Raw genomic sequence first — 25,220 nt, forward strand, 5'->3', positions numbered from 1 at the left:
GTGACCGCTGAAATAAATAAGATATCAGTATTCCAATATCAACCTGAGAGCCACATGGTGGGGGCTGCATGTGGCCCCTGGGCCGCCAGTTAATGTATGCTCTAAGTCTATAAGGCCTAGATATAAGATCGGTGCATATTTAAATATCTTTGCTTACCTTCTTTTCTGTGGTGAAGGAAGGTTCTGATGGGAAAACACCGTGACGGATAGCTTTCTCCATCATCTAGTTTGTACACGTGCCTTGTTGTTGCAGTCATTTCCTTCCAAGCAGGGAAGATCTAGATCAAATCTATATAGTTCACTTTCAGTGTGAGGATTACTGTTGTTGTGTCTCATCAAAACTATAGCAGTTTCATAACAACAACAGCAGTATAGCAGCAGTTAAGTCTACTGTTAGTCTAGGTCTAGGATATCACACAATAAACTAACCTGTCTTCTCCTTATTTTTTTAACAACTCCCATGGTCTGATGTGATGATATGATATCTGACTGCAGACAATGTTGTATCTGTCTGTGTTGTCTCAGTAACCATAGCAACAAGAGAAGGCAATATAAAAGAGCTCTTCCAGACCAATGGCGTGCTGTTGCTGGCCGACAATTACACACACACACACACACACACACACACACACACACACACACACACACACACACACACACACACACACACACACACACACACACACACACACACACACACACACACACACACACACACACACACACACACACACAAGACAGACACTCAAAAGCCTGATCAGAATGTAACAATACAATAATAACCATAGCCTACAATACATTTAAATAAAAATAAAAACATATCTATGTATCCGTAGGAAGGGGTGGTACTGGTGGGTGGTGCTGATAAAGCAGAACTCACCCCCACCCCCACCACCACAACACAAGCAGCAAAATAACAAAAAACATAAAATAAAACGGTTTATATTTTAATGCGAGAAGCTTTTATTTTGACACTATAGAGCCGTCGCTCGCGCATGCGCCGTATGTGTGTGAGCAGCAATAGCAGCTATTAGCCAGCAACTTGTTTTGCTGCTGCTGCTGCAGCTGGAGGACTCTTAACTGTCTGTCTGCTTCTGTCTGTCTGTCTGTCTGTCTGTCTGCACCACGCACAGGACGATAACAGGCACTGAACGACACATTTCCAATACATCTATAAACAATATCGATACGATAGCAGTGTACACTTTGACGTTCCGAATGATCAAAGGCTGCTCCGTCGGCAGAGGCGTCATCACAAACAGGGAGCGTGGTGGTGGTGATGGTGGTATGGTGGTGCACTGAACGTGACTTGTTGTTGGACTTGAGATCATCAGCATCACGGGACCATCACGAGGCTGTTCATGTATAAATGATGATCATATAAAAACACACTGAGCTCTGCGTCCATGTGAAGGTAAATGTGCAGATATTGATGTTTTAATAATGACACAATTCATTAATCTGACAGCTGTCACATGTGTACTGGTGTGTATCGTATCGTGCAGATACAGGGGGGCCGCAACACGATATGGCTTTAGCTTTGCACTGTTTGTGGATACCATTTGTTATTGTCAACTAAGGACCTCCACGTTGATTGTAATTTGTATGTTAGGTCGCGGACCCCACACTTTGAATAGATTTAGTGCCATGGGGGGTGGGATCATGGCATAAGAGATCTTTAGATTAGACATGGATAGGCTTATGAATTCTACAACTGTTTGGTAGGGGAGACACTTCTTTCACTTTCACTCTGCCATTTGAAATCAACTGTCTGGTATCCCTGTACAGTACATGATGTTAGACAAATATTACAAAGAAAATAGCCAAACAATCTCTGTGAGAGGTGCTCTGGCCCTCATTTTGCTGGGGATCCCCCTGGAACCACCTCAGAGGGCCATGGGGGTCCCTGGACCCTATACTCAATTACCCTACTGAATTATTGTTTAGTAAATAGTCTTGATTACTTTTTAATCAAATAATCTTGAAGATACAAATAATAATAATCTATAAATCGATTTGTCGGATTTAACACCATTTGACCTATAGGCTACCATTTCATAGAACAGTGTCATGCAAAAAAAATGCCTAACTAGCAATCTTATTTTCTTTCTATTCTAACCCCCACATATATATATTTTTTTAGCATTGATTAGATCCATTCCAAGTGCTGCACAATTAATTGAAAATAGATCGAATTCTAGATTCAGACACCTATGCGATCTCATTTTTAAATCTGAGCAAGAATCGTGCAGCACCAGTTGGCTATGCAATTCATTTGAGTTACTCTTATGTTTTTGCTACAAGAGAGAGAGAGACTGTAGTTATGGTTCCTAGCTTGTAGATCTGCTATTATTTTGAAAAATCGTGAATATGTGTGCAAATCTTTGAATATATACACTTTCAGAGCGAACGTTTTTAAGATTAATTATTTTTATCTTTTCGGCCGACGTTCCTCCACCCACTTTTCGACCATCGCCTGTGCGCCTGCCATCGCCTCTCTCGCCAGTAGTTGCCGTTCCCATTGACAAATAATGCACTTCCGTTAACTTCTGTTAAACACAGGTGCTTCTGTTTGTTGCAGGAGGAACAGCCGTCGTCCTCATCATCATCATCATCGTCGTCGTCATGGGCAACAAGCCCTCCAGCAGCCGGGGCGCTGCGGTGGAGCCGCCCGTGAAGACCACCCTGTTTGAGAAGCAGCCGGGGCCCGGGGGTCTCACCTACCGCATCCCCGCCCTCATCTACCTGAGGGACACGGCCACCTTCCTGGCCTTCGCCGAGGAGAGGTCCTCCCCCGCGGACAGCGACGCCAAGGTCCTGGTGCTGAGGAGGGGCACGCAGAAGGACGACGGCTCCGTGCAGGTCAGAGGTCATTTTTAGAGCGGTTTTTGTTTCACCTCCCGCGCACAACCAAGCACAACATGACTGGTCTGAGGCCCCATTTAGACAGCCTGTATAACAAGCTCAATACCAGAAGGTTCTACACTTTGCAATGTTGTGAACTTGCTTGTTGTGGTGGTTATTCCATTTATTTTATATCACTCTGGGGGTTTGAAAGTTACCTGCCCTGTTGTTGGCATGACGACCCAGGAAGGATGTGTAATTACGTCAGACTTTGGTGCTCTATATAGCCTACAGTAGGCCTGCCTTGCTTGGTGTGTTTAAAACCAAAGCCCTTTATAAATAACCATCTCTCTCTGTCTGCAGGCTTTCTCTCTGGTGTTTTGCGTGCGATGTGTGCGTGCGTGCGTGCGTGCGTGCGTGCGTGCGTGCGTGCGTGCGTGCGTGCGTGCGCTCACGGCCCTGAGCCCAAGTCCAGAGTGCGGCGCTACTAATTAGACAATTGGAAACACCTGCCAATCACTGAACTCTGGCACCGGTCCCGTGCCTCGTTCCCCCCGTGTCTGTCCACCCAGAGCAGAGTCTTAATTGAAGTGAGAGTTCACAGAAATGCCAATAAATGACTTATATAATATATACAGTATGGGAAAAGTGAAGATTTGGCATCCTCACTCGCTGCATGTGCCAACGGTCGGTCCGATGCTGGCTGTGTGCAATTTCTCTACATCCATTTGGTCAATTTAGCAGTGCTGCCAGATGGGGAAATTTTAAATTATCACACCGGAGTCCGGAGGCTTAAAATGATCATATTTGAAAATAAAACTATGGAACACACTACACAGCCAAAAGGGTGCAGACATTTTGTTTTCCGACAGTCACTAGTCCGACACCCTGCACCCAAACACTAACCTAACCCCACCCGCACGCAGGAACGCAACGCAACGCAACGCATGTCACGGACGCAAGCTTAAAATAATTGATATAAATATTTTTATTAAATCTCTTATGGGGAAAAATATGAATGGCCGATCTTTCAGGGGGTCCAGAAAACCACACCCGCTGCTTAGCTGACGATCCTATAGTTGTTGCTCGTGTGTTTGTCATTTACGGTGTGGTGTCCTGTTAAAGTGCTCTATTGGTGGTGAACCTATAGTATGTGTCATTACTGTGCTGTGTTGTGCTGTTACAGTGCTCCTGTATAGAGCATGGGTTTTCAACAGGTGGTCCCTGGACCACTGGTGGTCCATGGAGGTATTGCATGTGGTCCCTGACCATCCATTTAGTAATGTAGGAGGAAAATGAACGGGGATTTCTTCTCCGGGTTTCTCGAGGGGTGGCGGGACTGCGACACTCAACAGCTGAACCTATAGTATGTGTCGTGTTCTGTTCCAGTGGTCCGCCTGTGAGGAGCTGCAGACGGCGCGCCTGCCGGACCACCGCACCATGAACCCGTGTCCCGTGTACGAGCGGAGCAGCCGGACGCTCTTCCTGTTCTTCATCGCCGTGCTGTCGGACACGCCCGAGGGCCGCCAGATCATCACGGGCCGGAACCAGGCGCGGCTCTGCTGCGTGAGCAGCCCGGACCACGGGCTCACCTGGGGCGCCGCGCGGGACCTGACGGACGCCGTGATCGGCAAGACGGTGCGGCGCTGGGCCACGTTCGGCGTGGGCCCGGGCCACGGCATCCAGCTGGCCGGGGGGCGGCTCATCATACCGGCATACGCTTACTACATCCGCTTCAGGTTAGTTATAGGGCTGGGGCGGTATTACTACTACATCCGCTTCAGGTTAGTTATAGGGCTGGGGCGGTATTACTACTACATCCGCTTCAGGTTAGTTATAGGGCTGGGGCGGTATTACTACTACATCCGCTTCAGGTTAGTTATAGGGCTGGGGCGGTATTACTACTACATCCGCTTCAGGTTAGTTATAGGGCTGGGGCGGTATTACTACTACATCCGCTTCAGGTTAGTTATAGGGCTGGGGCGGTATTACTACTACATCCGCTTCAGGTTAGTTATAGGGCTGGGGCGGTATTACCACTACATCCGCTTCAGGTTAGTTATAGGGCTGGGGCGGTATTACTACATCCGCTTCAGGTTAGTTATAGGGCTGGGGCGGTATTACTACTACATCCGCTTCAGGTTAGTTATATGGCTGGGGCGGTATTACTACTACATCCGCTTCAGGTTAGTTATAGGGCTGGGGCGGTATTACTGCTACATCCGCTTCAGGTTAGTTATAGGGCTGGGGCGGTATTACTACTACATCCGCTTCAGGTTAGTTATAGGGCTGGGGCGGTATTACTACTACATCCGCTTCAGGTTAGTTATAGGGCTGGGGCGGTATTACTACTACATCCGCTTCAGGTTAGTTATAGGGCTGGGGCGGTATTACTACTACATCCGCTTCAGGTTAGTTATAGGGCTGGGGCGGTATTACCACTACATCCGCTTCAGGTTAGTTATAGGGCTGGGGCGGTATTACTACTACATCCGCTTCAGGTTAGTTATAGGGCTGGGGCGGTATTACTACTACATCCGCTTCAGGTTAGTTATAGGGCTGGGGCGGTATTACCACTACATCCGCTTCAGGTTAGTTATAGGGCTGGGGCGGTATTACTACATCCGCTTCAGGTTAGTTATAGGGCTGGGGCGGTATTACTACTACATCCGCTTCAGGTTAGTTATAGGGCTGGGGCGGTATTACTACATCCGCTTCAGGTTAGTTATAGGGCTGGGGCGGTATTACTACTACATCTGCTTCAGGTTAGTTATAAGGCTGGGGGGGTATTACTACTACATCCGCTTCAGGTTAGTTATACGGCTGGGGCGGTATTACCACTACATCCACTTCAGGTTAGTTATAGGGCTGGGGCGGTATTACTACTACATCCGCTTCAGGTTAGTTATAGGGCTGGGGCGGTATTACTACTACATCCGCTTCAGGTTAGTTATAGGGCTGGGGCGGTATTACTACTACATCCGCTTCAGGTTAGTTATAGGGCTGGGGCGGTATTACTACTACATCCGCTTCAGGTTAGTTATAGGGCTGGGGCGGTATTACTGCTACATCCGCTTCAGGTTAGTTATAGGGCTGGGGTGGTATTACTACTACATCCGCTTCAGGTTAGTTATAGGGCTGGGGCGGTATTACTACTACATCCGCTTCAGGTTAGTTATAGGGCTGGGGCGGTATTACTACATCCGCTTCAGGTTAGTTATAGGGCTGGGGCGGTATTACTACTACATCTGCTTCAGGTTAGTTATAGGGCTGGGGGGGTATTACTACTACATCCGCTTCAGGTTAGTTATAGGGCTGGGGCGGTATTACCACTACATCCGCTTCAGGTTAGTTATAGGGCTGGGGCGGTATTACTACTACATCCGCTTCAGGTTAGTTATAGGGCTGGGGCGGTATTACTACTACATCCGCTTCAGGTTAGTTATAGGGCTGGGGCGGTATTACTACTACATCCGCTTCAGGTTAGTTATAGGGCTGGGGCGGTATTACTACTACATCCGCTTCAGGTTAGTTATAGGGCTGGGGCGGTATTACTGCTACATCCGCTTCAGGTTAGTTATAGGGCTGGGGTGGTATTACTACTACATCCGCTTCAGGTTAGTTATAGGGCTGGGGCGGTATTACTACTACATCCGCTTCAGGTTAGTTATAGGGCTGGGGCGGTATTACTACTACATCCGCTTCAGGTTAGTTATAGGGCTGGGGCGGTATTACTACATCCGCTTCAGGTTAGTTATAGGGCTGGGGCGGTATTACTACTACATCCGCTTCAGGTTAGTTATAGGGCTGGGGCGGTATTACTACTACATCCGCTTCAGGTTAGTTATAGGGCTGGGGCGGTATTACTACTACATCCGCTTCAGGTTAGTTATAGGGCTGGGGCGGTATTACTACTACATCCGCTTCAGGTTAGTTATAGGGCTGGGGCGGTATTACTACTACATCCGCTTCAGGTTAGTTATAGGGCTGGGGCGGTATTATTACTACATCCGCTTCAGGTTCGTTATAGGGCTGGGGCGGTATTACTACTACATCCGCTTCAGGTTAGTTATAGGGCTGGGGCGGTATTACCACTACATCCGCTTCAGGTTAGTTATAGGGCTGGGGCGGTATTACTACTACATCCGCTTCAGGTTAGTTATAGGGCTGGGGTGGTATTACTACTACATCCGCTTCAGGTTAGTTATAGGGCTGGGGCGGTATTACTACTACATCCGCTTCAGGTTAGTTATAGGGCTGGGGCGGTATTACTACTACATCCGCTTCAGGTTAGTTATAGGGCTGGGGCGGTATTACTACTACATCCACTTCAGGTTAGTTATAGGGCTGGGGCGGTATTACTACATCCGCTTCAGGTTAGTTATAGGGCTGGGGCGGTATTACTACTACATCCGCTTCAGGTTAGTTATAGGGCTGGGGCGGTATTACTACTACATCCGCTTCAGGTTAGTTATAGGGCTGGGGCGGTATTACTACTACATCCGCTTCAGGTTAGTTATAGGGCTGGGGCGGTATTACTACTACATCCGCTTCAGGTTAGTTATAGGGCTGGGGCGGTATTACTACTACATCCGCTTCAGGTTAGTTATAGGGCTGGGGCGGTATTACTACTGCATCCGCTTCAGGTTAGTTATAGGGCTGGGGCGGTATTACTACTACATCTGCTTCAGGTTAGTTATAGGGCTGGGGCGGTATTACTACTACATCCGCTTCAGGTTAGTTATAGGGCTGGGGCGGTATTACTACATCCGCTTCAGGTTAGTTATAGGGCTGGGGCGGTATTACTACTACATCCGCTTCAGGTTAGTAATAGGGCTGGGGCGGTATTACTACTACATCCGCTTCAGGTTAGTTATAGTGCTGGGGCGGTATTACTACTACATCCGCTTCAGGTTAGTTATAGGGCTGGGGCGGTATTACTACTACATCCGCTTCAGGTTAGTTATAGGGCTGGGGCGGTATTACTACTACATCTGCTTCAGGTTAGTTATAGGGCTGGGGCGGTATTACTACTACATCCGCTTCAGGTTAGTTATAGGGCTGGGGCGGTATTACTACTACATCCACTTCAGGTTAGTTATAGGGCTGGGGCGGTATTACTACTACATCTGCTTCAGGTTAGTTATAGGTAGGGATGCACCGATCCGGCTTTTTGGCATTCGATACCGATTTCGATACATGGGGGTCCAGTATCTGCCGATACAGAGTACCGATCCGATACCCTATGTCTAATGTATAATGTAATGTATTTAATACATTATTAACACGTGGATTAATAATATTGGTCAACCACGGCGATTTCTGAGGGTTTAACATTCTAAGTACAAATAAAAGCTGTGCAGTACTATGCACTTTCATAGTTTTTAAAATGTTTATTCTTTTTATTATTATTATGCCTATAATTATTATAATAATAATAATTATTATTATTTTAGGTTTATAATCCATAGTTACTATGCATAATAATATTATGCCTATAATTATTATAATTATTTTAGGTTTATAATCCATAGTTACTATGTATAATATTATTATTATACATAGTAACTATGGATTATAAACCAGCTAGGCCTACACATAAAAGGAAAGTTGTAAAGCACAACCACAATTTCATTTCTTTCTGATAGTCAACCACATCATTTTGGTTTCTATTCCTTATTTATAACTCTAGTTAATGTTCTATTCAGATATTATTCAATGCATCATGATTCATGGCCAGCATTAGCCCCATATGTTCCCTCTCCCTACGCACATTCTGTAGCTACTGTGGGCCAGCATACTCAAACTACTATTATTATTTTAATATTCGGAATCCCCGCACGCACGCACGCACACAGCCACACACACACACACACACACACACACACACACACACCGTAACGATCCTATTGCTGCAACGTTAGCTTGCTAGCCTAGCAGTGTTGTGTTTTTGCTACTGTTGATAGCTTTAGCAGCTATCGCTAACATGAGGAACAGCAACAACAAGTAGGATGTAATTGAATGGGGGCTTTGGCTCTCCGTGTTCATCGGATTCTTTATCTTACATAAAGAAATACGAGCGACCTGTTAAAGAAGTTAAGAACACAGCGGGGGGACAGAAGTGACAGAACGAGACAGATAGTGTAGAGGAGCGCACTCAGCGCAGTGTCAGTGAGCGGTGACTATATGAGCGCAGCCCCTCCTCTCCCTCACCTAAAGGCTCAGGAGGGAGCGGGCTGAGGGAGCCTGGGGGCTGTTTGAATGTGCGCTGTGCACTGGGCAGACAGGAGCATGTCTCAAGTTCCAACGGGAGAACGGAGCGGCAACTGGATCGGATAATGGATCGGCCCATTGCCACCGATACCCGATCTAGAATTTTAGCTCCGGATCGGCGCCGATCTCCGATACGAGTATCGGATCGGCGCATCCCTAGTTATAGGGCTGGGGCGGTATTACTACTACATCCGCTTCAGGTTAGTTATAGGGCTGGGGGGTATTACTACTACATCTGCTTCAGGTTAGTTATAGGGCTGGGGCGGTATTACTACTACATCCGCTTCAGGTTAGTTAGAGGGCTGGGGCGGTATTACTACTACATCCGCTTCAGGTTAGTTATAGGGCTGGGGCGGTATTACTACTACATCCGCTTCAGGTTAGTTATAGGGCTGGGGCGGTATTACTACTACATCCGCTTCAGGTTAGTTATAGGGCTGGGGCGGTATTACTACTACATCTGCTTCAGGTTAGTTATAGGGCTGGGGCGGTATTACCACTACATCCGCTTCAGGTTAGTTATAGGGCTGGGGCGGTATTACTACTACATCCGCTTCAGGTTAGTTATAGGGCTGGGGCGGTATTACTACTACATCCGCTTCAGGTTAGTTATAGGGCTGGGGTGGTATTACTACTACATCCGCTTCAGGTTAGTTATAGGGCTGGGGCGGTATTACTACTACATCCGCTTCAGGTTAGTTATAGGGCTGGGGCGGTATTACTACTGCATCCGCTTCAGGTTAGTTATAGGGCTGGGGCGGTATTACTACTACATCCGCTTCAGGTTCGTTATAGGGCTGGGGCGGTATTACTACTACATCCGCTTCAGGTTAGTTATAGGGCTGGGGCGGTATTACTACTACATCCGCTTCAGGTTAGTTATAGGGCTGGGGCGGTATTACTACTACATCCGCTTCAGGTTAGTTATAGGGCTGGGGCGGTATTACTACTACATCCGCTTCAGGTTAGTTATAGGGCTGGGGCGGTATTACTACTACATCTGCTTCAGGTTAGTTATAGGGCTGGGGCGGTATTACTACTACATCTGCTTCAGGTTAGTTATAGGGCTGGGGCGGTATTACTACTACATCCGCTTCAGGTTAGTTATAGGGCTGGGGCGGTATTACTACATCCGCTTCAGGTTAGTTATAGGGCTGGGGCGGTATTACTACTACATCCGCTTCAGGTTAGTTATAGGGCTGGGGCGGTATTACTACTACATCCGCTTCAGGTTAGTTATAGGGCTGGGGCGGTATTACTACTACATCCGCTTCAGGTTAGTTATAGGGCTGGGGCGGTATTACTACTACATCCGCTTCAGGTTAGTTATAGGGCTGGGGCGGTATTACTACTACATCCACTTCAGGTTAGTTATAGGGCTGGGGCGGTATTACTACTACATCCACTTCAGGTTAGTTATAGGGCTGGGGCGGTATTACTACTACATCCGCTTCAGGTTAGTTATAGGGCTGGGGCGGTATTACTACTACATCCACTTCAGGTTAGTTATAGGGCTGGGGCGGTATTACTACTACATCCGCTTCAGGTTAGTTATAGGGCTGGGGCGGTATTACTACTACATCCGCTTCAGGTTAGTTATAGGGCTGGGGCGGTATTACTACTACATCCGCTTCAGGTTAGTTATAGGGCTGGGGCGGTATTACTACTACATCTGCTTCAGGTTAGTTATAGGGCTGGGGCGGTATTACCACTACATCCGCTTCAGGTTAGTTATAGGGCTGGGGCGGTATTACTACTACATCTGCTTCAGGTTAGTTATAGGGCTGGGGCGGTATTACTACTACATCTGCTTCAGGTTAGTTATAGGGCTGGGGCGGTATTACCACTACATCCGCTTCAGGTTAGTTATAGGGCTGGGGCGGTATTACTACTACATCCGCTTCAGGTTAGTTATAGGGCTGGGGCGGTATTACTACTACATCTGCTTCAGGTTAGTTATAGGGCTGGGGCGGTATTACTACTACATCCGCTTCAGGTTAGTTATAGGGCTGGGGCGGTATTATTACTACATCCGCTTCAGGTTCGTTATAGGGCTGGGGCGGTATTACTACTACATCCGCTTCAGGTTAGTTATAGGGCTGGGGCGGTATTACCACTACATCCGCTTCAGGTTAGTTATAGGGCTGGGGCGGTATTACTACTACATCCGCTTCAGGTTAGTTATAGGGCTGGGGCGGTATTACTACTACATCCGCTTCAGGTTAGTTATAGGGCTGGGGCGGTATTATTACTACATCCGCTTCAGGTTCGTTATAGGGCTGGGGCGGTATTACTACTACATCCGCTTCAGGTTAGTTATAGGGCTGGGGCGGTATTACCACTACATCCGCTTCAGGTTAGTTATAGGGCTGGGGCGGTATTACTACTACATCCGCTTCAGGTTAGTTATAGGGCTGGGGTGGTATTACTACTACATCCGCTTCAGGTTAGTTATAGGGCTGGGGCGGTATTACCACTACATCCGCTTCAGGTTAGTTATAGGGCTGGGGCGGTATTACTACTACATCCGCTTCAGGTTAGTTATAGGGCTGGGGCGGTATTACTACTACATCCGCTTCAGGTTAGTTATAGGGCTGGGGCGGTATTACTACTACATCCACTTCAGGTTAGTTATAGGGCTGGGGCGGTATTACTACATCCGCTTCAGGTTAGTTATAGGGCTGGGGCGGTATTACTACTACATCCGCTTCAGGTTAGTTATAGGGCTGGGGCGGTATTACTACTACATCCGCTTCAGGTTAGTTATAGGGCTGGGGCGGTATTACTACTACATCCGCTTCAGGTTAGTTATAGGGCTGGGGCGGTATTACTACTACATCCGCTTCAGGTTAGTTATAGGGCTGGGGCGGTATTACTACTACATCCGCTTCAGGTTAGTTATAGGGCTGGGGCGGTATTACTACTGCATCCGCTTCAGGTTAGTTATAGGGCTGGGGCGGTATTACTACTACATCTGCTTCAGGTTAGTTATAGGGCTGGGGCGGTATTACTACTACATCCGCTTCAGGTTAGTTATAGGGCTGGGGCGGTATTACTACATCCGCTTCAGGTTAGTTATAGGGCTGGGGCGGTATTACTACTACATCCGCTTCAGGTTAGTTATAGGGCTGGGGCGGTATTACTACTACATCCGCTTCAGGTTAGTTATAGGGCTGGGGCGGTATTACTACTACATCCGCTTCAGGTTAGTTATAGGGCTGGGGCGGTATTACTACTACATCCGCTTCAGGTTAGTTATAGGGCTGGGGCGGTATTACTACTACATCTGCTTCAGGTTAGTTATAGGGCTGGGGCGGTATTACTACTACATCCGCTTCAGGTTAGTTATAGGGCTGGGGCGGTATTACTACTACATCCACTTCAGGTTAGTTATAGGGCTGTGGCGGTATTACTACTACATCTGCTTCAGGTTAGTTATAGGGCTGGGGCGGTATTACTACTACATCCGCTTCAGGTTAGTTATAGGGCTGGGGGGTATTACTACTACATCTGCTTCAGGTTAGTTATAGGGCTGGGGCGGTATTACTACTACATCCGCTTCAGGTTAGTTAGAGGGCTGGGGCGGTATTACTACTACATCCGCTTCAGGTTAGTTATAGGGCTGGGGCGGTATTACTACTACATCCGCTTCAGGTTAGTTATAGGGCTGGGGCGGTATTACTACTACATCCGCTTCAGGTTAGTTATAGGGCTGGGGCGGTATTACTACTACATCTGCTTCAGGTTAGTTATAGGGCTGGGGCGGTATTACCACTACATCCGCTTCAGGTTAGTTATAGGGCTGGGGCGGTATTACTACTACATCCGCTTCAGGTTAGTTATAGGGCTGGGGCGGTATTACTACTACATCCGCTTCAGGTTAGTTATAGGGCTGGGGTGGTATTACTACTACATCCGCTTCAGGTTAGTTATAGGGCTGGGGCGGTATTACTACTACATCCGCTTCAGGTTAGTTATAGGGCTGGGGCGGTATTACTACTGCATCCGCTTCAGGTTAGTTATAGGGCTGGGGCGGTATTACTACTACATCCGCTTCAGGTTCGTTATAGGGCTGGGGCGGTATTACTACTACATCCGCTTCAGGTTAGTTATAGGGCTGGGGCGGTATTACTACTACATCCGCTTCAGGTTAGTTATAGGGCTGGGGCGGTATTACTACTACATCCGCTTCAGGTTAGTTATAGGGCTGGGGCGGTATTACTACTACATCCGCTTCAGGTTAGTTATAGGGCTGGGGCGGTATTACTACTACATCTGCTTCAGGTTAGTTATAGGGCTGGGGCGGTATTACTACTACATCTGCTTCAGGTTAGTTATAGGGCTGGGGCGGTATTACTACTACATCCGCTTCAGGTTAGTTATAGGGCTGGGGCGGTATTACTACATCCGCTTCAGGTTAGTTATAGGGCTGGGGCGGTATTACTACTACATCCGCTTCAGGTTAGTTATAGGGCTGGGGCGGTATTACTACTACATCCGCTTCAGGTTAGTTATAGGGCTGGGGCGGTATTACTACTACATCCGCTTCAGGTTAGTTATAGGGCTGGGGCGGTATTACTACTACATCCGCTTCAGGTTAGTTATAGGGCTGGGGCGGTATTACTACTACATCCACTTCAGGTTAGTTATAGGGCTGGGGCGGTATTACTACTACATCCGCTTCAGGTTAGTTATAGGGCTGGGGCGGTATTACTACTACATCCACTTCAGGTTAGTTATAGGGCTGGGGCGGTATTACTACTACATCCGCTTCAGGTTAGTTATAGGGCTGGGGCGGTATTACTACTACATCCGCTTCAGGTTAGTTATAGGGCTGGGGCGGTATTACTACTACATCCGCTTCAGGTTAGTTATAGGGCTGGGGCGGTATTACTACTACATCCGCTTCAGGTTAGTTATAGGGCTGGGGCGGTATTACTACTACATCTGCTTCAGGTTAGTTATAGGGCTGGGGCGGTATTACCACTACATCCGCTTCAGGTTAGTTAGAGGGCTGGGGCGGTATTACTACTACATCCGCTTCAGGTTAGTTATAGGGCTGGGGCGGTATTACTACTACATCCGCTTCAGGTTAGTTATAGGGCTGGGGCGGTATTACTACTACATCCGCTTCAGGTTAGTTATAGGGCTGGGGCGGTATTACTACTACATCCGCTTCAGGTTAGTTATAGGGCTGGGGCGGTATTACTACTACATCCGCTTCAGGTTAGTTATAGGGCTGGGGCGGTATTACTACTACATCCGCTTCAGGTTAGTTATAGGGCTGGGGCGGTATTACTACTACATCCGCTTCAGGTTAGTTATAGGGCTGGGGCGGTATTACTACTACATCTGCTTCAGGTTAGTTATAGGGCTGGGGGGGTATTACTACTACATCCGCTTCAGGTTAGTTATAGGGCTGGGGCGGTATTACTACATCCGCTTCAGGTTAGTTATAGGGCTGGGGCGGTATTACTACTACATCCGCTTCAGGTTAGTTATAGGGCTGGGGCGGTATTATTACTACATCCGCTTCAGGTTAGTTATAGGGCTGGGGCGGTATTATTACTACATCCGCTTCAGGTTAGTTATAGGGCTGGGGCGGTATTACTACTACATCTGCTTCAGGTTAGTTATAGGGCTGGGGTGGTATTACTACTACATCCGCTTCAGGTTAGTTATAGGGCTGGGGCGGTATTACTACTACATCCGCTTCAGGTTAGTTATAGGGCTGGGGCGGTATTACTACTACATCCGCTTCAGGTTAGTTATAGGGCTGGGGCGGTATTACTACTACATCTGCTTCAGGTTAGTTATAGGGCTGGGGCGGTATTACCACTACATCCGCTTCAGGTTAGTTATAGGGCTGGGGTGGTATTACCACTACATCCGCTTCAGGTTAGTTATAGGGCTGGGGCGGTATTACTACATCCGCTTCAGGTTAGTTATAGGGCTGGGGCGGTATTACTACTACATCCGCTTCAGGTTAGTTATAGGGCTGGGGCGGTATTACTACATCCGCTTCAGGTTAGTTATAGGGCTGGGGCGGTATTACTACTACATCCGCTTCAGGTTAGTTATAGGGCTGGGGCGGTATTACTACTACATCCGCTTCAGGTTAGTTATAGGGCTGGGGCGTGTGTGTGTGTGTGTGTGTGTGTGTGTGTGTGTGTGTGTGTGTGTGTGTTCAACAGTCTCTCTCTCTCTCTCTCAAAAATAACGAGCGACCCTTGATACAATAATAATCAGTGTGTTGCGTGCCCTGGCCATGCTGTAGATCAGGGGTTTTCAACAGGTGGTCCCTGGAAGTATTGCATGTGGTCCCTGACCATTCATTTAATAATGTAGGATTTGTTGATGTTTTTAAAATGTCTTTCCACTAGTTGATAAACAGTGAACTGAATGACCTGGTGATCTATGATGACTGTCCATGTAATCATTTACTTACAAGTTGGAGGTCAAGAAATTCAACAGAAAAAGGGAGTTATCATCGCAAGAGCGGGAAGTGCAGCGGATTGTTTGGTTGAGTCATTATTATTAGAAAATGATACTGTCTTAGTCAGTGGACAATTGATTGAGAAACAGTGGAATGTATACACAAGGGATGCATAGCAAGTGTTACAAAAGCATTAATCTTAGCCCTTACCCCATATCCCCACCCAACACAACAGGGAGTGGTCCCCAGGTTGATTCTAAGTCAGGGTGGTGGTCCCTGGTTCACAATCAGTTGAAAACCCCTGCTGTAGATAATAAAGTACAAATAAAAACGCCCGTCCCTATCCAACCACCAGCAGCCTCAAAGCTACTGCGGAATGAAATGATGGGATTTCAAAGTATCGTTTCGTCTGTAATGTTTGTATTGTTGAGACAGTCACAATGAATGAACTGCCTATATTTTGTGTCCAACAGATGGCGTAGTTTCACGTGAATTAACATGTATCATGTCTTATATCACATCTCCATGTAAACAATCATTTCGGAATGACCATTTCCCATGTAAACGTGGCCACTGACTCTGAACAGAATGGAACAGAACAGAGCCTTAATTATTATCATCGGTAACACCTGTGAAAGAAGTAGGAAAGGCTACCCAAGTTCTTTCCAAAATGGCGCGTGTGCATATATAGCATATAGAGCCCATTGCAGTATGTATTAACCCATTCTGAACGGGAAACCATTTTGGTGTTAGCATCATGTCGTGCTTTAGCTATTGAAAAATAGCAGATCTACAAGCTCATAGCGCGCCACCGAGTGGCGCGCTACGAGCTTGTAGGTCTGCTATTTTTTTTTTTATCGAAGAACGACTGACATAGAAACACAGCTTTTTCAGAAAACTGTCAGGATGTAGAAGACATTTTTAGAATCTGATCTCAGGTCAGAATGGGTTAATTAATTGAACCCACCCCTATAATTACCCCTCCAGGTGCTTCTCCTTCCCGGTGCCGTTCACCGTGCACCCGCGGGCCTTCTCCGTGTACAGCGACGACCTGGGCCAGTCGTGGCACCTGGGCACCATGCTCCAGGGGAGCTCGTGCGAGTGCGAGATGGCGGAGATCATCGACCACGAGGGCCGCAGCCACGTCTACTGCAACGCCCGCAACAGCCGCGGCCACCGGCTGGAGGCGCTGAGCGCCAACAGCGGCCTCTACTTCGACCGGCCGCGCGCCAGCCCCAAGCTGGTGGAGCAGCGCCACGGCGGCTGCCAGGTATAGTAGAGAATATAAATACGATATGTCCATGTTTTGATTGATTGATTGATTGATTGATTGAAATATGTATTAACAGTTTGCAGAATTACAGTACATTTCAAGCACAAACTCAATACAAAGACTGGGAAAAGAAACGTATACAGTGAGGGGAAAAAGGGGTGGGTGGTGGGGGGGGGGGGATTCTATGGGGGCCGTCCGTAGGTGCCCTTTGAGAGCGGTTTTGAAGGAGTCAAGGGATTTGCATGTCGGGGCGTTCCACATTTTGGTGGCATAGTAGCGAAAATAATTTAGTCCCTATTTATGTCCCTATGTAAGTGTTGATAATGTAGTGATGCACCGAATATTCGGCCGCAGAGAATATTCGGAATGATATAGGTCAGGATGTATATATAGAATATATAGGATGACACAAAACCGTTAAACAAGTACACATTCAGTAACTGACTGATGTGTGAGTATGGAGGGAGTCTCAGGTCAGTACACTGACCACTGACAGCCGTAGTTGAGCTAGAATGGGCACTTTGGTGCTGTGAAAAATGGCTGACTGAGCATTGAATGTAGATTGGCAAATACAGAATAATAATACATAATAGTTAACAAACTATCTGGTATTCTAAAACAGTGGTGGGCAACTATAGTTCCACACTCACTCCAGAGGGCCACTATAGAGCATCGCAGTCCTACCAGGGCCCAGGAAATGATTCTCCGTTCATTTTTCTCATAGACTTTTCAAAAAGTATTTATTTATAAGACCTTTTTAAGCGTCGTACAAAGCCAACTCGAGTTGTGATAAATCATGACAAACACAATTTTTTTGGGGCCGAACAAAATATTAGAAAGGCAGGTTACAACACTTTTATTGTTGTTTTTCTTCTTTGTAATTTTTTGGTTTGGTCCAAAATATGGTGTTTGTTGTCATGATTTGTCACGACTCGAGTTGGCTTTGTACGACGCTTAAAAGGTCTTTAACCCATTCTGAACGGGCACCCATTTTGGTGTCAGCATCATGTTATGCTTTAGCTATTGAAAAATAGCAGATCTACAAGCTCATATCGCGCCACCGAGTGGCGCGATACGAGCTTGTAGGTCTGCCATTTTTGAAAAATCGAAGAACGACTGACATTTTTAGAATCTGATCTCAGGTCAGAATGGGTTAATCAGACCAGTGTGTGTCCCAGTGGAAACCTCGTATGAATCTGATCTCAGGTCAGAATGGGTTAAATACATACCTTTTGATATGTATATGGGGAAAAGGAATTATTTCTTGGGCCTGGCGTCGTCATGAAAGGGGACGGGACTGCGACGCTCTATATTCCCACACTCACTCCAGAGGGCCACTATAGTCCCACACTCACTCCAGAGGGCCACTATAGTCCCACACTCACTCCAGAGGGCCACTATAGTCCCACACTCACTCCAGAGGGCCACTATAGTCCCACACTCACTCCAGAGGGCCACTATAGTTCCACACTCACTCCAGAGGGCCACTATAGTTCCACACTCACTCCAGAGGGCCACTATAGTTCCACACTCACTCCAGAGGGCCACTATAGTTCCACACTCACTCCAGAGGGCCACATTGCATATTCCCGTCGTAGCAGAAATAGCCGGTTTGAGCTTGTACTTCAGCTTTTTTTTGCTATATTTGAATTGAAATCCTGAATTATTCTTTGCTATTTTTTTATTGGAATGCTTAATTTCAAATGCCTTTTAATTGTAGTAATGTTAACTTCATGAACTAAATACAAATACATTTGACATAAAAGAAAGACAATAACATTTTAATACTAGTCATTAAGCTACTAATTCAGGTTGAAGTAATTAAAGCAGGTCATGTTTGCATGTTTTGGAATTGTAACAGCTGATTAAAAAAAAAAGGTTGAAAACCACCGTTCTTAAAATATCCATCACACACACACACACACACACACAGGGCAGCGTGGTGGGCTTCCCGGCGCCCGAGTTCGTGGTGAACGACGACGCGGCGAGCGGCCGCGGCGGCAGCACGTCGCTGCTGTCGTCGGACGCGCAGACCTGGCTGCTGTTCACGCACCCCACCAGCCGGGGGCGCAGCCGGCGCGACATGGGCGTGTACCTGAACCGCTCGCCGCTGCACTCGTCGGGCTGGGACTCGCCGTGGATCGTGCACGCCGGGCCCGCCGGCTACTCGGACCTGGCGTACGACGCCGGCGCCGAGCGCTTCTCGCTGCTGATGGAGTGCGGCGTGGAGAGCGAGCTGGAGCGCATCGCCTTCGTGCAGTTCACGCTCAACGACGTCACGCAGACGGTCTATAAGAATTGATAATCCGTCTGTTTTTTTGCTTTTTTTTTTCTCCCAAAACCGCTTATCCGGAGTCAGGTCGCAGGGGCAACAGACATCCCTTTTTCCAGAGACACATTAATAACTTCCTCCTGGGGGGAGGAGGGGGGGGGGGGGGGTGGGATCCCGAGGCGTTCCAAGGCCAGTGAGTGGACGCAGACGGACTATAATGAATAAACACTCGCATGACTGAAGAAAGGCCTTCTACCACAAGCTGAATTCAGGTCAAAAATACCTTTTTTTTTAAATGTTATTGGCTACTGTCTCCAGACTCTTTGACACCTTCAATGGAATATTCACGGGCAAAGATAATCAACCTCACAATCTCAAAAGGGGTCCGAAAAAGACATCACAGACACACTCTAGTGTTAAAGGGCAGATTCACACTATAATCCCGGGTATACGCGCCACTCAGGGACCACTTGGCAGATGTTGTGGTTTAGTGTGAATGCTGCGTACCGTTTCCCGGAGTGGATCACACCAACCAACCGTTCCCCAGAACCACATGGAGGTATAGTCGCCCCGGGGAACACTTTGAATCAAACGGACTCCGTGTGAATGTGCCCAAACACTTACAAAAAGAAAAAAAACAGCTGGTTCTGTGAGAACTGGACTCGAGTTACTTACTACTGCTGTACTTTGACCGCTTTCTTCACCGTCCACAGCGAACCTTTTTTCACCAAATGTAGCTTGGCTGTTTTTGGGCGTGCCTATTGAGAGGATTTCCTTATTATGGTTGCGACGTGAATCTGGAACTGGAATCGGTTTCCGTCACATTTGGAACCGCATTTTCCAGGAACTGCTTTTTATCCCACGGTCAGAGCTGGTATCTGGACTGGACTTCACGCCTGCTGACAAAATGACAACACCGTTGGCTCTCAAACTATAACCAAGGACCATCAGAACTCTTTGGGTGTTCAAATGGAACCAGCCAAATGGACCCTTAAGGGTCCAATCCTGGTCATAAATAGGTGGACAATGTTTAGAAAACTGCTACCTTTTTTTGCAGCAGCACACCCTTCTTGTATATTAACCTATAAAATAGGTTTAAAGAAAGTGATCTTATACTGTACGTGTACAACATTGTGTTGTCTTGAACATTCATTCCTGGGACCTAAACATGGAATCACTAATCATTTTCCTGATGGGTGACGGTTTTTCTTTTTTTAATGTACTTCTTATTAATTAGTTTGTTAATTAAAGGACCACTTCACCACTTTTCAACCTATCTTCATATATTAGGTCCTCACTAATAATCATGAAAAAATGGCAATTATTTTCTACTCGGTCTGTCTCTCACAGGAGGGCTGTGGGCAAATCATCGGTGGGGAATTCAAGCTACTAAAAACTGCAGGCTTTCTAGTCCTGAAAAGTTGCAATGCGAAAATGGAAGCCATCGTTCTCACGATAATGAAAAAATATTGTTTAAAAAAAAATCTGCCTAATGATGATGTCACTGGAAGACAGTTTCTAAACTGCCCACAGCCCTCCTATATGAGACACAGACTGAGTAGAAACAAATCGTGCCATTTTATCATGATTATTAGTGAGGACCTATTATATAAATAATCAAGATAGGTTGAAAAGTGGTGAAGTGGTCCTTTAAGGACAGAGTACAATAAATGTACCACACCAGCTTTAGCTAAAAAAAAAAAGCTCATTTCAGTGTTAAGTGTTATATTAGCCTACTGAAAAACACCAAACCTTATACAACCCTTTAACAGCGAAACCCCTTGATGCATGAGTTGATACGGGAAAACTTTAATATAAACGTAAAACTGTGTGTGTCTGTGTGCGTGTGTATGTATGTATGTTATGTCTTGTAGGGCTGACCTCGGAACGGGTCTCAGTCGACTGACCACCTCTTAGTCGATGTTCATAAAAAAAAGTTTTCTTTTTTTTTTTTTTTTTTTTTTTGGCCCGAATATTTTTTATATAAAAATACAATATTTACAAAAATATACAAAAATATTGTATTATTCCACTAGGTCTGTGGGGGACATAAACACATTTGAACATTCTGACTGTTCAAATCTCTAATGTGCATGTGGAGTGTGTCTGCCTGTGTGGCAATGTGCCACTGCCTGTGACTTGAATCACACAGTGCGCTGGCCTGATAGACTCCAGAATCTCAATCTCACCTGCTGTGCTCAATCTGGCTAATGACAAGCCTCTCAGTTGTTAAAAAAAAAGATTTGAACAGTCAGAATGTTCAAATGTGTTTATGTCCCCCACAGACCTAGTGGAATAATACAATATTTTTGTATATTTTTGTAAATATTGTATTTTTATATAAAAAAAAATTGGTGCAATTTTTTGCTCAGTCGACTATTAGTCGACTAACAGCAAATGTAATCATCTATCAGTCGACTATACAAATCCTTAGTCGGGGACAGCCCTAATGTCTTGTGATACAATTATCCAAAAAAGTAGAGAAAGCAAATATGTACTTTTTTTTTTTTTTTTTTTACTGTATGTGGGGCAATTATTCGCAGCATGTTTGAGCATGTATCATTGTGATTTTTGTATACAGTATATGGTCGTAGTTAACAGGTCAGTTATCTGTGGCTGTAGGCAGGCAGCCATGTTCTCACTGCCTGTCTCGCTTGCTTCGGTGTTAGAATCAGACGTGTGTCGCCTCCCTCCCAGAGGACTCTTTTGCACTGAATTCATAGATACGAATATATATTATATATATATATATATATATACACGGATATTAGAGCTGGGACTCGATTAAAAAAAAAATCTAATTAATCAGAGGCTTTGCGATTAATTAATCTAGATTAATCGCATTTTAATCGCATATCAATATTCAACCCGAGAACAGCGAGAAACCTTTTTTTTTAATGTTTTTTGGTATCCCAGTGAATCAACGAATAGTGACTACAGGATACCACTCATTTTCAACATTTTACTGTCATTAATATACCTGTTGTGGAAATAATAATAAAAGTCACCCCATTCTGTGTTGCCTAGAACTGGAGGTCTGAAATAAAAATAGTAACAGTAACAAGTACATCTCAGTGACATCACAAAGCTGTACTTACTTCATATTGTTACTGTTTTTTGTCAGACCTCCAGTTCTAGGCAACACAAAATGGGGTGACTGTTTATTATTTCCAGTTTTCAGTACTATAGAAAAGCGCCCAGTGAGAAACGTTCCGCGGTGAAAAAAAAGGTGCGATTAATTTATCTGTAGTTAATCGCGATAAATTTTTCTGTAGTTAATTAATCTAAATTAATCGCAATTAGTCCCGGCCCTAATATATATACACACACGAATATATATATTTCTGTCATGTTTAGCCCTGCCGTACAATATGTGCACATTTCTGGTTCAGATACACTATGTCCATATCTGACGACAACGGTTGAACATTTTCACAATATTCCAGAAGCGTTCCAAAAACCCCCAGTGTGACTTTTTGCAGATTGTATACGTTTATTTTTTATTCTTTTATACATCATTGTAAGGCAGTTTTTTTTTTTTCACAACACCGTCCGTTCCGTATAAAATAGAAGTCGAGTTGTTAACCTGCCAACCTGTCCAGCAGTGGCTCGGATCTTGTAATTCTGTCATTACATACATAACCCATTCTGACCGGGCCCCCATTTTGGTGTTGGCATCATGTTATGCTTTAGCTATAGAATCTGATCTCAGGTCAGAATGGGTTCATCAGACCAGTGTGTGTCCAGTGGAAACCTCGTATGAATCTGATCTCAGGTCAGAATGGGTTAACCTGCCAACCTGTCCAGCAGTGGCTCGGATCTTGTAATTCTGTCATTACATACATAGTATGCGTTGCTATTCAGTGGACTAGTAGTGGCCTGCCCTGTATTGACAGTTGATCAGTAGCAAACCGGTAACAGGCCGGTCCCACATGGGTTAAAGTTCACTTGAGTCATTTGGATTGCATAGAAGCATGTCATGTCATGACTCATGATGACATGCACCGGACGACGTAGCTTCAAATAGCTACAAACCCACAAACTTGTTGATTACTAGATATTTCCTGTTATTGGATTATTTCAAGATTAAACGGTATTTGAATTAGACATAGAATATAATATGTTCAGAAGCATCTTCCATAAAACCCCTAATATAAACTGAATAATCTTAAAAAGCCTCAATATGCAATTTCTAGTTGGAGGAACAGAAAGAAGATAGATTTAGAACAATATCACTAAAACATAAGGACTGTTACATACTGTGCACACAGGACACACAGTGCTAGTGTGTGTGTGTGTGTGTGTGTGTGTGGGGGGGGGGGGGGGGGGAATGCACGTGCAGATAGACACACCAACATATCGACATGCGGAATGAATTGTCGGACATGCGGTGGAACATGCGCTGCTCCCTTGCTTGCGGTTATGTTTAGGTTAGGGTTTGAGGTATAGGTTGTCGGTCTAATGACAGTCGGACCAATATTATGTCTCAACTAAAGAAGAATGCATCACAGATGCTACCTTGAATCTTACACTTTACTGTCACACAACCTATAAAGCCTGGAACTGCACTGGAAAGACGTGATGCTTTTAAATGCCTCCAGGTACTGATCTAGGGTCAGATTTACTGACGTATTTCCACTAAATTCAGAAGCGCCAGGGAATTAATTTAGTAAATTCCACACCCTTGTTTGAGATAATATGGCGAAAATGATCATACATTTGGGCATTTAAAAAAAAAGAATTACTGATCAGCAACAGTGCTTCTGATTTTATTTTTGCTTCAGGACTGAGAACAGATTCTACAAATGAGTGCCACACTACAAGCTTGTAGATCTACAAGCTCGTAGCGTGGCACTCCGTGTGCGCTATTGGCTTGCAGATTTGCTGTTTTTCAATAGCTATAAAGTAAGTATAACATAATCCTTATTAAAACCCCCAAAGGGGTTCCCGTGCTGGGTAATCCACGGGGCCCAGTGTGTGACCTGTCACCACCCGGCGCTGTGCTTGTCCAATAATAATGTGTGCCAAACGCTTAAATGTTAAACCAAAGCCGATGTGTCGCGGTTGAGTTTTCTCCCCGCTGCTGTCGTCGGCCTCTCTCTCTCTCTCTCTCTCTCTCTCTCTCTCTCTCTCTCTCTCTCTCTCTATCTATCTCTCTCTCTCTCTCTCCCTCTCTCTCTCTCTCTCTCTCTCTCTCTCTCTCTCTCTCTCTCTCTCTCTCTCTCTCTCTCTCTCTCGCTGTTAAATGTGACCTGCAATGCCAGATTTAACCCATTCTGACCTGAGATCAGATTCTAAAAATGTCTATTACATCCTGACAGTTTCATTATTAACCCATTCTGACCTGAGATCAGATTCTAAAAGTGTCTTCGATTTTTCAAAAATAGCAGACCTACAAGCTCGTATCGCGCCACTCGGTGGCGCGATATGAGCTTGTAGATCTGCTATTTTTCAATAGCTAAAGCATAACATGATGCTAACACCAAAATGGGTTCCCGTTCAGAATGGGTTAAATTAATAATGTGCACTATGCTACTGTATTATGCAGGGTTTTCATTACGAAATGGGATGTCTACCACATTCAATATGTATGTCGTCTGCTCTTAAGACTCTTAGATTATACTATTAAACATAAAAAAACGTATGTTTTATAGTTATGGGCCATTTGAACTGGACACATCTCTGATTTATCTTTTTTCCCCTTCGCAAAATACATAGAATTCAAGCGATAGAATGCCTCCCTTCTTCACTTCTTCACTTCTTATATTCTGGTTATCAACAAGCTTAGATCTGCTATTTAAAAAAATCTTTGAAAGTATAAAATTGTTCAATACGTGCAGCGTGAGTACCGGTAAATGCTTTGTGTTATTTGTCATATCTGACCTGTTTCAGTTATAACTAACTGAGACTGTATTGTGTGTGTTTTTATAAAACAAACAAACAAATAAACAATCGTAGAGAAAATATCGATAGTTCTTTTTTATTTTTTTGTATTCCACAGAAATCTCCAGCGTTTTCTGAGCTTGTTGAATATGGTCCCCGACTACCCCCATAATATTATAATTAATACAACTAACTATAATACTATAACTAAAACTAAGCCTTTTAAATACATGAAATAA

General features: G+C 45.4%; 2 protein-coding genes across 2 annotated transcripts in view; one reads left to right on the top strand and one right to left on the bottom strand.

The window, feature by feature from the left end:
- Nucleotides 1-293, bottom strand: part of xrra1 (X-ray radiation resistance associated 1) — a gene marked incomplete at its 3' end in the record, with an annotated part of 52,776 nt that extends 52,483 nt beyond the window's left edge. Inside the window, exon 1 of the mRNA XM_083781328.1 lies at nucleotides 158-293. Coding sequence (XP_083637454.1) covers nucleotides 158-257 — 100 coding nt within the window. The 5' untranslated portion in view covers nucleotides 258-293. The remainder of the gene's footprint in view (nucleotides 1-157) is intronic.
- Nucleotides 294-1,177: 884 nt separating this feature from the next.
- Nucleotides 1,178-20,107, top strand: LOC310862499 (sialidase-3-like). Its single transcript, XM_083770436.1, has 5 exons — nucleotides 1,178-1,414; nucleotides 2,582-2,862; nucleotides 4,234-4,583; nucleotides 16,541-16,823; nucleotides 18,760-20,107. Exons 2-5 carry the CDS (start codon nucleotides 2,626-2,628, stop codon nucleotides 19,126-19,128), a joined length of 1,239 nt encoding a protein of 412 aa, XP_083626562.1. The 5' UTR covers nucleotides 1,178-1,414; nucleotides 2,582-2,625; the 3' UTR covers nucleotides 19,129-20,107.
- Nucleotides 20,108-25,220: the final 5,113 nt, after the last annotated feature.

The sequence above is a fragment of the Protomyctophum parallelum genome, assembly GCF_964188405.1.
Source record: "Protomyctophum parallelum genome assembly, chromosome: 1".
NCBI classification, from domain to species: domain Eukaryota; kingdom Metazoa; phylum Chordata; class Actinopteri; order Myctophiformes; family Myctophidae; genus Protomyctophum; species Protomyctophum parallelum.

Excerpts from the sequence above, each read along its gene's own strand:
- LOC310862499 (XM_083770436.1), top strand. The coding sequence starts at position 2,626 with ATGGGCAACAAGCCCTCCAGCAGCCGGGGCGCTGCGGTGGAGCCGCCC. Across the intron at positions 4,584-16,540 it reads GCTTACTACATCCGCTTCAG|GTGCTTCTCCTTCCCGGTGC; the intron begins GTTAGTTATAGG and ends TTACCCCTCCAG. Across the intron at positions 16,824-18,759 it reads AGCGCCACGGCGGCTGCCAG|GGCAGCGTGGTGGGCTTCCC; the intron begins GTATAGTAGAGA and ends ACACACACACAG.